The 15,937-nt window shown below is 38.5% G+C and overlaps 1 protein-coding gene and 1 long non-coding RNA gene across 12 annotated transcripts in view; one reads left to right on the top strand and one right to left on the bottom strand.

Annotated features, from left to right (window-relative positions):
- Window positions 1-277: 277 nt before the first annotated feature.
- On the bottom strand, window positions 278-15,529 carry LOC133256921 (uncharacterized). Its single transcript, XR_009739334.1, has 3 exons — window positions 15,180-15,529; window positions 1,670-1,761; window positions 278-889 (listed from the first exon to the last, which is right to left on the bottom strand). It is a non-coding gene; the product is annotated as an uncharacterized LOC133256921 (long non-coding RNA).
- SLC8A1 (solute carrier family 8 member A1) overlaps window positions 14,805-15,937 on the top strand; it is a 447,518-nt gene continuing 446,385 nt past the window's right edge. For 8 of the 11 annotated variants that reach the window (XM_061432177.1, XM_061432166.1, XM_061432176.1 and 5 more), the window contains exon 1: window positions 14,838-14,929. Coding sequence is in view for 1 of the 11 variants with exons in the window: in XM_061432164.1 (XP_061288148.1) it covers window positions 14,900-14,929 (30 nt within the window). In the remaining 10 variants the exon portion in view is untranslated. Of the gene's footprint in view, window positions 14,930-15,937 lie in introns of all 11 variants that reach the window. The other 3 variants (XM_061432164.1, XM_061432168.1, XM_061432163.1) reach the window with 3 other exon arrangements.

Genomic DNA, 15,937 nt, shown 5'->3' with positions numbered 1-15,937 from the left:
AATTTGGGGAATATGGCTTTCATAGGTATGTATTTGTATTTGTCTGTCTCTGTGTCTATGATATGTGGATATGATACATGGAATATGACTATAAAATACTGAGGCTTAAAAACCACATATTTTGGGCAATATCTTTATGTTGCAGTGAACTTTAATTTAAATAAGGCATGCTAAAGTGCTTTGCAAACTCCTAAAGTGGCAATCAAATAGAAAATGTTGCAATTTTAGATTGTTCAAAAACAAATAATTAATTGAGCAGTTCATATGGTCTATTGCAATAAAATTGTAACTTTGGTACAAACCAGGAAGAATGAAATGACTTGGCTCAAAGCTATATAACTACAGAAAAGGGAGAACAACTAATATAAAAAATTAATGACAAAGCTTATTAAAGACTATTTAATGATGAAGCATTCTTACCTGTCCAATACATAATTTGACTTTGGAATATATTGCTTCTTTTATCTGAAAGAGCCATTTTTATCATTATAATTCCAAATCATGACAGCTCAGAAACTGTCGTTAATAAGAAGAATAAACTGAAGAACTTTATTCCTCCTCCACAGATAGGATTGAACGCAGCCGTATGGATGCAATAGCAGAAAAAGAAGGAAAACAAGATACAGTCTCAATAACTTCATACCTGGAGTCATGATTGCTTGTGTACTTATTCTCAGCTGCCATCACTCAGTCTCACAGCTGGACAACACCTCTCATTCAAAATAAACCTTCAGTTCTTGATGGCTCCATATCAGGTCGCTGCCATTGCCAGCTGTTTCCTGATCAGAGCACGTTGCTTTAAGATTTCCCTCTTTAAGTCCTTAGAGCAACTGCACAAGCACAGGAATACTTTGAAGCATTTTATGCCACTTACCAGTGATATTTGACCCTGTAACAAATTAAAAACAAATCACATTGACTAATGCCATCACTGAAGAGCTATGGTTTCCATCTTGGGCTTCTATGCTGGCTCAGGGATAAAGAATCCGCCTGCAATGCAGGAGATGCGGGTTCAATCCCTGGGTCATGAAGATCCCCTGGGGTAGGAAATGGCAACCCACTCCAGTATTCTTGCCTGGGAAATCCCATGGACAGAGGAGCCTGGTGGGCTAAAGTACATGGGGTCACAAAGAGTAGGATACAACTGAGTGACCAACACACACACCACCACCACCAGAGTAGGAAGCAACAATGTTTCCCTTTACCTGTATCTGTGGATAAGACATTTGTTTTTTGGGCCAAAGATTTTCTCCCTCCACTGTGGTTAAAATTTTACATGCAAGATGAAAAGACAAAGAAAAGTAGAGTGATTTACTGAACTTGTTGCATTTAGAAAGTGGTCCCATTAAAGTAACTTGTAGATAGTTCTGACATACCTTAACATAAGTGCTGGTTTGGAAAAATATACATCTTCATGTAACCTCTGTGCATTTTTCTAAACACTTGTCTGTGACTTTTTCCTGAGTTAATGAATAGCTTAGATGACACATATAATAATCGATGGACTTAGATGGCTCTGATGAGGCTCCGGGCATGGATAGATCCTAAGAAATGTTTTGTAACCTGAAATTTTTGCAAAGTCTCTTCACTTTTTCTTTGGGAACAATGGCCAGGTGTGTTTGAAGAAATGCTTTCCTACTTTTCAGCCCCATCATAACCACTCACTCACCCCAAGTTAGTGTCAGCCTCATTGGATTTAATCTGGTCCCAGCCAGCTTGACAGGATGGCTTCTCATTCATCAGTGCCTTTAAAGTACCCTCCTTGCAAAAAAAACAAAAAGTATATATATATATATATATATAATATTCATTATATATAAATATTAATATATAATTTAACATATATATTATATATATTGTGTGCATGCCAAGTCTCTTCAGTTGTGTCCAACTCTGTGACCCTATGGACTATAGCCCTCTGTCCATGGGTTTCTCCAGACAAGAATATTGGAGTGGGTTGCCATGCCCTCCTCCAGGGGATCTTCCTGAACAAGGGATCAAACCAGTGTCTCATGTCTCCAGCATTGACAGGCAAGTTTTTTACAATAAGTGCCACCTTGGAATGTGTGTGTGTGTGTGTGTGTGTGTGTGTGTGTGTGTGTGTGTGTGTGTATATGTATATGTATATGTATGTATTCCCTGGGGCCCAACTACGCTATTGAGAGAGAATGGTAATAAGGCATTCTCTGCTCAGTTGTCCAACAACTCTAGTCAAAATACCTTGAAATTGCTTACCCTAATTTTAGTTCATCTCTTCAAGCTCTGCCTGCTATAACTCAAAAAAACCTATGTCCCAAAAAACCCACATCTGTATTGTACTTTCTTTTAGCGTTAATATTGCTGCCTGTTCCACAGAGATAAGCCCATAGACATAATCGTGCTTAATGAGGCTGTCTATATAGGAATTTAGAACCGACTTTAAATGATACACTATTACAATTAGTAAAGCTTTTTAACCACTGATTTTTAATAGTATCTGGTGAAAAATAATTTTAATAATAGCAAAATCTGAGAGAACTAAGAGAAGTATACTTAATATTTCTTTACAAAATTATTTATTTCTTTAGGAAGTCATTTATTTAGGAACAGAACACTATGTTAGGTATTATAGATTACAAAGTACATAATGGGCTCAGATTCTGAAGTCAGGAAGATTCTAATCCACTCTGAAAAGGAGAATTTACAGTCCCAATAGACAGCAAGAAATAATTGAATACTGTTTTGTTTTCCTTATTTTTTAAATAAAATACAGAACTGAATTGTGTAATAATCATAATGTTCTAGCACAAGCATGGGTTTCCCTAGTAGCTCAGACAGTAAAGCATCTGCCTGCAATGCAGGAGACCTGGGTTCAACCCCTGGATCAGGAAGGCCCCCTGGAGACGGAAATGGCAACTCACTCCAGTATTCTTGCCTGGAGAATCCTCATGCACAGAAGAGCCTGGTGGACTACAATCCATGAGGTCGCAAGGAGTCAGACACAACTGAGTGACCAACACACACACCACCACCACCACCACCACCAGCGTGGAAGGGACGTCCTCGTGTGTCACACGAAGGCAGAGGGTATCATTGGGCACCTATGATGGGCTAGACGCCTTGGCACCCAGAAGGAACTTGAGATGGCTTCAGGCTTTTTATTCTTTTGTTTGGGGGCTCATAAGTAGAATCTTTGCACTGTGCATTCAAGAAGACTTTCTTACCTCTTCTTGCTATTCTCTGGAGTTCTGCATTCAGTTTGGTATATCTTACCCTTTCTCCTTTGCCTTTTGCTTCTCTTCTTTTCTCAGCTTATTTGTAAGCCCTCCTCAGGCAGCCAGTTTGCCTTCTTGCATTTCTTTTTCTTAAGGATGGTTTTGGTCACCACCTCCTGTACAATGTTATGAACCTCCATCAATAGTTCTTCAGGCACTCTGTATACCAGATCTAGTCCCTTGAATCTATTCATCACCTCCACTGTATATTCATAAAAGATTTGATTTAGATCATATCTGAATGGCCTAGTGGTTTTCCCTACTTTCTTCAACTTGAGCCTGAATTTTGCAATACAAAGCTGATGATCTGAGCCACAATCAGCTCTATGTCTTGATTTTGCTGACTGTATAGAGCTTCTGCATCTTTGGCTGCAAAGAATATAATCAACCTGATTGCAGTACTGACCATCTGGTGATATCAATGTGTAGAGTTGTCTTTTGTGTTATTGGAAGAGGGTATTTGCTATAATCAGTGCATTTTCTTGGCAAACTCTGTTAGCCTTTGCCCTGCTTTATTTTGTATTCCAGGGCCATACTTGCCAGTTACTCTAGGTATTTCTTGACTTCCTACTAAAGTGAATGATGCAAAGAAATAGAGAAAAATGATAGAATTAGAGAAACTAGAGATCTCTTTAAGAAAATTGGAGTTACTAAGGGAATATTTCATGCAAAGATAGGCACAATAAAGAATAAAAATGGCAAGGACCTAACAGAAGTAAATGAGATTAAGAAAAGGTGGCAAGAACACACAGAACTGTACAAAAAGTCTCTTAATGACCCAGATAACCACAATGGTATGGGCACTTACCTAGAGCCAGACATCTTGCAGTGTGAAGTCAAGTGGGCCGAGGGAGGCACTACTACAAACAAAGCTTAGAGGAGGAGATGGAATTCCAACTGAGCTATTTCAAATCCTAAAATATGCTGTTAAAGGGCTGGATTCAATATGCCAGCACATTTGGAAAACTCAGCAGTGGCCACAGGACTGAAAAAGGTCAGTTTTCATTCCAATCCCTAAGAAAGGCAATGCCAAAGAATGTTCAAATTAAAGTACAATTGCACTTATTTCACATGCTAGTAAAATTGTGCTCAAAATCCTTCAAGCTAAGCTTCAGCAATATGTGAACTGAGAATTTCCAGATGTATAAGCTGGATTTAGAAAAGGCAGAGGAATCAGAGATCAAATTGCCAACATCCGTTAGATCATAGAAAAAGCAAGGGAATTCCAAAAAACCATCTGCTTGTGCTTCATTGACTACTTTAAAGCCTTTGACTGTGTTGATCACAACTGTGGAATATTCTTAAAAAGATGGGAAAACCAGACCACCTTACAAGCCTCCTGAGAAACCTGTATGCAGGACAAGAAGCAACAGTTAGAACTGGACATGGAACAACAGACTGGTTCAAAATTGGAAAAGGAGTACGTCAAAACTGTATATTGTCACCCTGTTTATTTAACTTATATGCAGAGTACATCATACAAAATGATGAGCTGGATGATTCACAAGCTGGAATCAAGATTGCTGGGAGAAATATCAACAATCTCAGATATGCAGATGATACCGCTTTAATGGCAGAAAGTGAGGAACTAAAAAACCTCTTGCTGAAAATGAAAGAAGAGAGTGAAAAAGCTGGCTTAAAACTGAACATTTAAAAAACTAAGATCATGGCATTTGATCCTATAACTTCATGGAAAATAGATGAGGAAAAAGTGGAAACTGATAGATTTCATTTTCTTGGGCTCCAAAATCAATGGGGACAGGGACTGCAGCCACGAAATTAAGAGATGCTTACTCCTTGGGAGAATAGCTATAACAAACCTAGACAGTGTATTAAAAAGAAGAGACATCACTTTGCCAAAAAAAGGTCTATATAGTCAAAGCTGTGGTTTTTCCAGTAGTCATGATGGGAGTGAGAGTTGGACCATAAAGAAGGCTAAGTGCCAAAGAATTGATGCTTTCGAACTGTGGTGCTGGAGAAGACTCTAGACAGACCTTGACAGCAAGGAGATTAAACCAGTCAATCCTAAAGGAAATCAACCCTGAATATCTGTTGGAAAAGCTGTTGCTGAAGCTCTAATATTTTGACTACCTGTCAGGAAGTGCCAACTCATTGGAAAAGACCCTGATGCTGGGAAATATTGAGGCAAGAGGAGGAGGTGGCAGAGGACGAGATGGTTGGATGACATCACTGACTCAATGGACATGAGTTTGAACAAACTCTGGAAGACTGTGAAGGGACAGGGAAGGTTGGCGTGCTTCAGTTCATGGGGTCACAAAGAGTTGGACACGACTTAGCAACTGACCTACAACAACAAGTAGAACCTTGAACAATAACCTGGCAGATAATAACAAAATGTTTCTTATAAATCATGGGACATGAGTTTGGAAAGAAGTGAAAGCAAGAGGGCCTGTCATTTTCAAATGGCACAGAATAGGAAAATCAGACCCTGCAAAGAGAGCAAAAATGAAATGGATTTACCCAAGATCATCTTCTTGGATACTGCCAGCTCAGTTAGAGTTAAGTTTCCAATAACAGCTTCAAATCACCAAATCATGTAATCTGAAATACAAGGATGTATAACACAAATAATCAAATATTTTAACAATAAATACAGCAAGTAAATTTAATATGCCTGTTGTATAGGGCCAGAATTATTATATTATAGAATTAAGAGACCTCTTGCTGCTGCTGCTAAGTCGCTTCAGTTGTGTCCGACTCTGTGCGACCCCATAGACGGCAGCCCACCAGGCTCCACCGTCCCTGGGATTCTCCAGGCAAGAACACTGGAGTGGGTAAGAGACCTCTTAGATGCAATCTATTATGTTAAGTACAATGATTCTGCTTTCCAATGCTCTGGGCAGAATTTAAAAAGCCAGAAATCATATTAGCATAGCAGATCAATTTTCAAACCAGCTGAAGCCCCAGCACTTCATTCTGATTTACAGTATTGGGTTAGCTTCAGGTGTACTGTAAAGTGATTCAGTTATGCATGTTCTAAGTTGCTTCAGTCACATCTGACTCTTTGTGACCCCATAGACTCTAGCCCTCTAGTCTCCTCTGACCATGAGAGTCTCCAGGCAAGAATAACAGAGTGGGTGGCGATGCCCTCCTCCAGGGTATCTTCCTGACCCAGGGATCGAACCCACGCCTCTTACCTCTACCTGCATTGGCAGGTGAGTTCTTTACCACTTGTGCCACCTGGGAAGCCTATCCATACGCAATACTCTTTCTTTTTCAAATTCTTTTCTCATATTGCTTATCACTGACAGTTGAATATAGTTCCCTGTGCTATACAATGGGTCCTTGTTGGCTAGCTGTTTTAAATATAGTGTGTATATGTTAGCTCCAGTCTCAGCAATTTCAACAATGCCATAACTCCTCCATTTAACCCATTCAAAATCAAAATGCTGATAAGTTTGGCACTTGAGGGGTTTTGAGTCCCACTATCCCCTACAATCACCCCAAGAATCAGCCAAAGTGGACCCCTCACAACTAGCCAAACATATTCTATACCATGTTGCATCTCAGCTATTACTCCAACACTTTTGTCTGCCTGAAACCCCCGCCTTCTCACCATTATTCACTCAGGGCCTCAGGACACATGTACCTGGTATGTGATTTATGCTTGTCTCCGTCCTATCCCTGCTTCAGAGTGAGGAGTATAGGGTTTCCCTTGTGGCTCAGTAGTAAAAAATCCACGTGTTCGATCCTTGGTCTGGGAAAATGCCACATGCCGTGGAGCAACTAAGCCCATGCACCACATTGAGCCTGTTCTCTAGAGCCTGGGATCCACAATTATTGAGCCCATGCATTACAACTACTGAAGCCCACACACCCTTGAGCCCGTGTTCCACAAGAAGAGAAGCCACTGCGATGGGAAGCTCTCGTACCTCAACTAGAGGGTAGCCCCCACTTGCCACAACTAAAGAAAAGCCCATTCAGGAAAAAAGACCCAGCACAGCCACAAAGACCCAGCACAGCCAAAAACAAATAAATACAATTTTTAAAAAGAGTGAGGAGTATAATTCAAAGCCAGGCAATTATTCCATGAAATCTTTTTTTATTCTTTGAATTGAGAATAATTTATTCATCTGTCCGTTTAGTCCCTTGTTCAGTTATACATTGTATTGAACACCTATTGTATGATGTTTTAATGATGCAAGTAAAAATGAAATCTATTGTCTGACTATATAAAACTTAAAGCCTAACTGAAAAGCTAACCAACAAAATAATAATTACCCTACAGTTATTGAGTGGAATGTTAGGGTTGTACAAAGTAGGCCTAATATGCCTCAAAAACCTAAACAATAGAGGAAGAATCTTCTCCCCAGAGAAGAGAACAGTTGATCTGAGCTTTGAAATTCAAGGAGTTAGCTAAATAAAGAAGAGAATGAATGATAGTGTAGGCAAAAGACATGCAGGAAAATAGCAGGTGAAGAAAACCAAGTTTTTGCAACTGGCCAGGATGCACATGTACACCAAGTCATTTATAATGAAATGAGAGAAACTTTGATGGTGACTGACCAGAGAAGTAATTAAGATGTGAACAAGTAACTCTCAGAACATTTTCAAAACCTAAGAAATTTATATTTTATCCTGAAAGGCCTGGGTAAGTATTGAAAAATGCTGAACGGGGAATGGCAAGTTAAGAATTTGGCTTTAAATAGTGCCATCATCCACCCAAAACTTAAGCCAGAAATCTGAGGCAAACATGCTACAACACTTCCATTTATAATGAGAAGGAGCCAATTCATCAGAGAGATGTAATAATTATAAAGATAAATTGGCAAACATTTAGCTAGCTTGACCAAGAAGAAAAGAGACTCAAGACATTAACAGGGGACATTATTATTGATCTTACAGGTATAAAAATGATTGAAAGGACTATTATAAACTATTGTATGCCAGTGAATTGATAACTTAGACGAAATGACTAATTCCTCAAAAGACTCATTTAAGAAACTAAACTAATTTTTAAAAATAGATAATCTGAGTAAAGTTATAGCAAGTGTAGAGATCAGATTAGTTTTCAAAAAAAACTTACCTGTAAAGAAAACAAATGTCCAGGTGGCTTCATTTTCAGTTTGAAAATGAAAGTAAGAAGACAATTCCTTTCACAATAGCAGCAGAAGAATAAAATATTTAGAAATAAATTTATCCAAAAAGTGTAAAACATACTCTGAAAACTAAAAAATATTCTTAAAAATTTAACAAAGATCTAAATAAATGAAAATCACCCATGTTTATGGATCAGAAGATTGAATACTGTTAAGATGGCAGTACTCTCAAAGCTGACCTACAGATTTAACACAATTCCTATTAGAAATTCAGTTGACTATATTATAAAAACAGTCTGATTCTGAAATTCATATTGAATTGAAAGAAACCCATAATAGGGCTTCCCTGGTGGCTCAGATGGTAAAGAAACCCATAATAGTCAAAATAATTATGAAAAAAAGAAGAAAAAAGTAGAACTCATTCCTAATTTCAAAACTTACTACAAAATAATGTAATGAAAACAGTGTCTTATTGGAACAAAGACAGACATACATATAGATCAATAGGAAAAAGTTGAGACTCCAGAAATAAATTAAATACAAATCTAAATAAATACATCTAAGGTCAACTGACAACCAACAGGATTACTAAGACTATTCAATGAGAAAAAAAATAGTATGCTCAACAAATGGTGCTGGGACAAATGGGTATCAATTTACAAAAGAATGAAGTCCATTTCATACAGAAAAGTTAATTCAAAATGGATTAATTACCTAAACATAAGAGCTAAAGCTATAAAACTCTTAGATGAAAGCATAGGCAGAAAACTTCATGCCTTCAGATTTGGCAAAAGTATGAGCAACAAAAGAAAAAATAAATTGGTCTTCATCAATATTTCAACACCCCCTAGAGTGCCCCTTTTACTTACTTTTACAAGAAAGTAAAACAAACAAACAAAACACCACAAAATGCAAGAAAATATTTGCAAATCATGTAGCTGATAAATTTGTACCTGGAATATATAATAGACATTTACAACTGAATGATAAAAAGACCACCCAATAAAGAAGTGGGCAAAAAATCTGAATAGGTGTGTCTTCAAGGAAGATATGCAAATAACCAGCAAGTACAGGAAAAAACTGTTAAACATCATTAGTCATCAGTGAATGCAAATCAAAACCACAGTGAGATACCATTCTGCAAACACTAGCATAGCTTGAATGAGAAAGTTAGAGAACAAAAAATATAACAATTGTATGGAGATATTGAACACCCATACACAGCTAGTGAGACTATAAAATGCCACAACTGCTTTAGAAAATAATCTGGCAGTTCCTCAAATGATGAAACAGAATTACCATGCATGTGTGCGTGCTAAGTTGCTTCAGTTGTGTCCAACTTTTTGCTACCCTATGAACCATAGCCTGCCAGGGTCCTCTGTCCATGGGATTTGCCAGGCGAGAATACTGTGGTGGGTTGCCATGCACTCCTCCAGGGGATCTTCCTGATCCAGGGATTGAACCTGCATTCCTTACATCTCCTGCATTGGCAGGTGGGTTCTTTACCACTAGCACCACCTTGGAAGAGAATTACCATATAACCCAACAATTCCATTCCCAAGTATACATCCAAGAGAAATTACAACATGTTGATATAAAAAGTTTTACACAAATATTTATAGCAGGATCATTCATAATAGCCAACAGGTGTAAAACAGTGAGATGTTCATTAATAGATGAATGGATAAACAATATAGGGTATATCTACACAATGAAATATTACTCAGTCAAAAAGAGAAATAAAGTACTAATTCATGCTACAAATGGATGAACTTTGAAAACATGCTAAATGAAGGAAGCCAGACACAAAAGACAATGCATTAAAGTCCCTAATAGAGAGATCCATTGAGACAGAAAGTTGATTACTGGTTCCTTAGAGCTGAGGAGAATGGAAGGACAGGAATGAGATGAAAATGTTTTAAAATTGATTGCAGTGATAGTTGCACATATCTGCAAATGTATTATAGTAAACACCATAGGATTGTACAGTGGCTCAGTGAATAGTCTGGCATGTGAATTATATCTCAATAATATAAGAGAAGTTTGGACATTATGCTGAAAAAAATTTAATCACTGTGTCAGTGGTGATGCTGGGAACAAGTCAAGAAAATCTATTTAGAAGAAACGATGTTTGAAGTGGTTCTTCAAGGATAAGTAAGAACTGTGTTCAATTGCTTTAAATTATTCCTCATCTTGAAAGATAGACTGAGTTTGCTAATAATTTGCCTTGAAACTTTTTAAAACTTGCTATATGCCTTAACAAGACTTTCATAAAAGATTTCCTTTATGTCCTTAGACAAAAGAAGAAAATATTTTAACCACCAAAAATTGAATATCTCTGCTCTTTTTAAACATTACAATCCTTATCTCCCTCTTTAATACTACTAATTTGTGTCAGACATCCAGTCTAAATGATCTGTGTTAACATTGTGGCCCGCTGCTTTAGGGAACTGAAAACATTAGATAATTTGTCCAGATAAACCAAAATGATGTTGATATTTTTTGACACTCTGTTTTTCTGTCTCCTTTGAGTTGGCAGACACTATCCAGATGGTCAGTGGGGTATTTGAGATTCTCTTTTTTTTTTTTTTTGGCTATGCAGGGTCTTCATTGTGCCATGTGGGATCTAGTTCCCTGACCAAGGGTTGAACCCTAACCCCCTGCATTGGGAGCATGGAGTCTTAACCATTGGACTAAGAGTGAAGTCCCTATTTGAGATTCTTATACCTTAAACAGCAGGGAGGGCTGCCAGGCTAATAATACTAGTTGAGAGTTAATTATCATCTGTCCATTTTTCACTCATGTATTAATCCATGTAATTATTCAGCAAACTTGTCAAGTTACTGTAGAAGATACACTGCATTGAATGTTGGAAATACAAGAACAAATAATACGGTGCCCCTGTCTTCCAGGAGCTTACAGTCTAATGGCCAAGGGTGGAGAGGTCAGAAGAGACTAGAGTATGCCATATGTGCCTTGTAATATCTGGTGGTGAGGTCTGGAAAGACTTGAGAAAGGAAGAGACACTGAGCTGAATCTTAAAAGCCTGAGGATACCTTCATCAGGCAGAAAAGGTAAAGCATATGCATGAATGTGCCTACTTTTTGGGGAAGGTACAGAACTTTCCATTGAAAGGAACAGCCTGTGCAAACTATCCCATAGTGAAAGAGCATGCCCAGATGCACTTCTCTATGGAGTTAGACAAATTTTTTGATGTCAATACATTAAATCCTGACTTCCTCATTTGCAAGTGTCATGAAGACCAGTTTAACCTCTTTCCCTGAAAGTATAATAGGACTCGAACCTCCTTAACAAGAGAATTTTTCCTTATACACATACCCCAAGGCATCTTCCAGAGTTGAGGAAAATCTCCCCGGCCAAGAGTACTGATTACCCAAGCTAAGCAGGAAGTTGGCCCACTTACACAGCAAGCTTCGTCAAGAACATGCCAACTCAGTTTGGCCAACCCAAAACGGGCAAACGCATTTTGGAATACACAAGCTTCTCATACCTTGGATGTTGCTAAAAATTCCAAGAGGTCTTAAGTTAAGCCTATCAAAGGGTCTGTGAGTTCTTTGAACAGAGCAGTCTCCCAGGCCCTGGTATACATAGTCATTGTGGGTCCTAATGTAGTAACTGCTCTGCATATTAACTAAACTATGCCAAACACATTAACTCATAGGATAATTCTAGAGTGAGAAGGTCAAGAGTTTTCTTGACTAACTAACAGAGGAAGAATCAGAACTTTGTGATATGACCAGTGTTATATAGCTAGTAAGTAACAGAGCTAGGACCAAAGCATTGTCTTTTCATTTGAATCCTGAGTTGATCATCTAGAACCCATCTTGTATTCATTACGGTTTTATTTTTCTCCACTGATAAGAGGCGGACAGCTTGAGATTGCTACAGCGACTCAGGATTGCTGGCAAGAACTGACATTCTTTTGTCTGTCTGGTTCACTTTCCTTGCTTTCCAGGCCTTTGTCCCTCTGCTTGTCCCCTCCTGGTCACCAAATGGCAGCTGCAATTTCAGGCCTTGAATTTGCTCTCTCAGAAGGAACGAGGTGGAAGTAGCAAAAGGACAAGATGGGTAAAAGCTGATCCTGTCCCTTTTTATTTTTTAATTGGAGGGCACAATATAATGTTGGTCTCTACTACACATCAACATGAGTCAGCCATAGGCATACGTATGTCCCCTTCCTTCTTGAAACTCCGTCCCACCACTCACCCAATCCCACTCCTCTAGATTGTCACAGAGCCCCCATTTGAGCTTCCTGTGTCTTATAGCAAATTCCCACAGGTTATCTATTTTAAATATGGTGATGTATATATTTCTACATTACACTCTCAATTCACGCCACTCTCTCCCTCCTGTGTGCACAAGTCTGTTCTCTGTGTCTGTGTCCCTACTTCTGCCCTGCAAATAGTGAATTAAAAAAAAAAACCCTTTTCTGAAGTCTCCCCAAGGGACTCCTGTTTACCCCTGTTTGGCCAAAACAGTGTTACATGGTCATCCCTAGCAGCAATGGATGAGAAAAGAGCTTTGCTTTTGAATTTCTACAGTAGGAAAAGGCAAGGGAAGGGAGGGTGATGAATAACTCCTGGGAAAAGTCATCTTGTACCATGCCCATCATTGGTCAGCTTGTTAAATATCAATCTTAATTTTCATTAGGTATTATTCTATAGACTATATATTATTATATAAATACTAGGTAATTTATTATGAAGATCTATATAATTTATTATATAAACATATAAAGAAAAACTTTATAACTATATTAAATTTATATATGTAATATTTATATGCATATATTTATTTATATATACGTAATTGCTGGTAGGGAGGGCGAGAGAGGTTGGAATTTCAGAATATTTTGAACAAAAAACAACTTTGCCTCTCATTGTTCTGACCTTAGTGTTATTACACAGAGATTACTAAAACTTAGGAGTGCTCTAACTTGCCATAAATATATCAGTTAGGTATCCTTCTCTATTTTTCTTCTATAGAAATATTAAAACCTACATGAGATAGAGAAGATAATAATGAACTCCAGTCACAGGTTGATAGGTGTACCTATAGGCTATCTGCAAATATGATCATTTTGTTAGTCATGTTTTGTCTGCCTCTCCCTTTTTCCTCTGGAATATTTTAAGCAAACTCATTTCAATATACTAAAATGAATTATGCCTGTGTGTCTCAAATTTCTTTTTTCTAACGAGAGACTCTAAGGAGTTTTAACGTGATTTTGAAAAAGTTAACCGGTGGGAAAATGTTATTTGAAAGGTCTCTTTCTCTCTCTTTCCATATTTTGTCCTCTTATTACATAAGTAACAACAAATTGAGAAAAGAGAGAGGCAGATAAGCTTAAACACCTGAAAAGCTAGATTTCAAAAGAACTGGGCATCCTAAGGGAGTATGCAGCACCTCTCTACCACACAGAGCAGGATTTGTTCCCCTTGCCCCCGACCCCCGCCACTTAAAATGTAAGTCACAGCTATGTATCATTTAGAGTACCACTGAAGTTAACAAATGTAGTAATTAGTATTCTATTCAGGTTTATATTCTTTAACATTAAAGAAAAAAATGTTTCCTGAATCTCGAACCGATGGTCGCTTCTTTGGAACTGCCTCAATTATCCTAGTGAGAAGCAATTCCAGTAAGAACTTGGCCTTTCCTCCTCTTATTAGAGATTTTGATTACTTTGACCTGCTGCTGCTACCTTATCCTTAAAGACAGGGGTCCTTATCCTCTAGGATCTAATGCCTGATGATCTGAGCTGGAGCTGATGTAATAATAATAATAAATAAAGTGCACGATAAATGTAATGCACATGAATCATACTGAAATCATTCCTCCCCACCATCCCCACCCACCCCCCAACCCCAGACCATGAAAAAATTGTCTTCCATGAAACTGGTCCCTGGTGCCAGAAAGGCTGGGGACTGTTTCTTTAAGACAAACTATCCAGAGTATTAACAACTATCCCTGGTTAAAGAAATACCTTATGTATTTATTCATCCCTGAACAATGTAATCCATTGTTCAGACATCCATTCATTTCCTAACGCTTTTTGGGTCTCATACCTGTATCTTATCACTGAAATCTTTAAGGATGAAAATCCTGGTAAGGAACTGTAATCACATCTCTCTTTTCACAAAGCTCAGGAAACCCACATCCTGAAAACACTATGTGGGAATCAGGTTAAAAATTGGTTGTTCTCTAACCATCTAGAGAGTAAAAATGTAGAGAGTAAAAATGCCAATCTGAACGTGTGTTTGTGAAAAGGCATAGTGGCAGGATGGCAGGGTGGGAAATGCGCCTGGCTGGAAGGATCTCTATATGTGTATTTTTATCATCCATGTGTTGGATGAAGCGGAGAGCTGCCAGATAGCTTCTTTTCGACAGCTTGGAGTTACTGTTGGGAACAGATCCATGTATGGAAGCGAAAGCCGAAAGGCACAGATAAGCAGAGATCCAGCTATGCAAACCATGTTTAGAGACACTTAAACGACAAGCATCCCAGGTTCTTTCTTTCTGGTAAATTTAGAGAAGCCATCACCCCGGGTCTTTTTTCACATCCAGCCCATGCAGACCGATCGGCCAGCTCAACCAGAGGTAGGTGCAGGGCTTTTGTGATGAAACGTTTCTAAAGGGTCATTTGTGAATATTCCCTCCCAAGCTCTTGAGGTCCCTTAAAGGAAGCTGCCAAATAATATTTTGAAAAAAAGAAAGATTTGGTTTGGGGCTGGTGACTAAGAGGTATTTAACAGCTCTGCCTTCACAAGACAGGGCAGCTTGGTTACAGAGGAAAAGTGGCCGCAAAGAACTGCTCCCAAATAGAATTCTTTTCTCTGGGGTCACTTACTGTTTAGATTTCTGTGGATACGAATCTCCCTCAATATTGCCAGCACCTTGGAAACGGGCCCCAGCTTCCCGTGGGTTCCGATACTGTGTATTTTATGGGAGGGAGGTAAGCTTTGCCCTCTTCTTTGCTTGCTCGTCGGAATCCAGCGTAAACTCACATGTGTGGCTAGTTCTTCCTTAGACCTAGGAAGAGCTGCTTGTAAACGACATTATTATTTTTGGCAGCTGAAGTCATTTTTGCAGTGTTTCTCAGTAGATGGGAGGTTGATTACATCCCGTTCAGAGATTCTTGGTTTGTTTTCACAAACATGGGGTCTTGCGCAAGTTGAAATTGCTGCAACCAGCTGTAAGCACTAGACTTCTCAGTACCTTCAACGTTTCTCTCTTTGTTGATAATGACTGAAAACTAAGGAGCTTGAGGGGAAAGCTATGTAATGATAATTTTGCCATCAGTGATGTTCAGGGGATGGTATATTGTGGCAGAATCACAAAAGCTAGATGTCTTGGGGTCCCAAGTAAAAGCAAGAATATGAAGACAAGAACAGTGTCAGAATCACTATGACTTTAGTTTCCAGGATGCTGGTTAACCGAGCCAAAGCTTATCAGATGCATGTTGAAATGCTACTCCAGCTAATTACCAAATGGTAATCATTAGATCATTAAGCATTTCTTTTAAAATTGTCAGCAAAATCTATGAACTTCTGCAAAACACAAAAGTGGGGGGGGATTTGCAGCTCATAACTATAAAATGTCTGTGTG

This window comes from Bos javanicus, chromosome 11 (genome assembly GCF_032452875.1).
Source record: "Bos javanicus breed banteng chromosome 11, ARS-OSU_banteng_1.0, whole genome shotgun sequence".
Taxonomy (NCBI): Eukaryota; Metazoa; Chordata; class Mammalia; order Artiodactyla; family Bovidae; genus Bos; species Bos javanicus.
The sequence above is the reverse complement of the archived record's forward strand: the minus strand, read 5'-3'. Positions and strand labels throughout refer to the sequence as shown.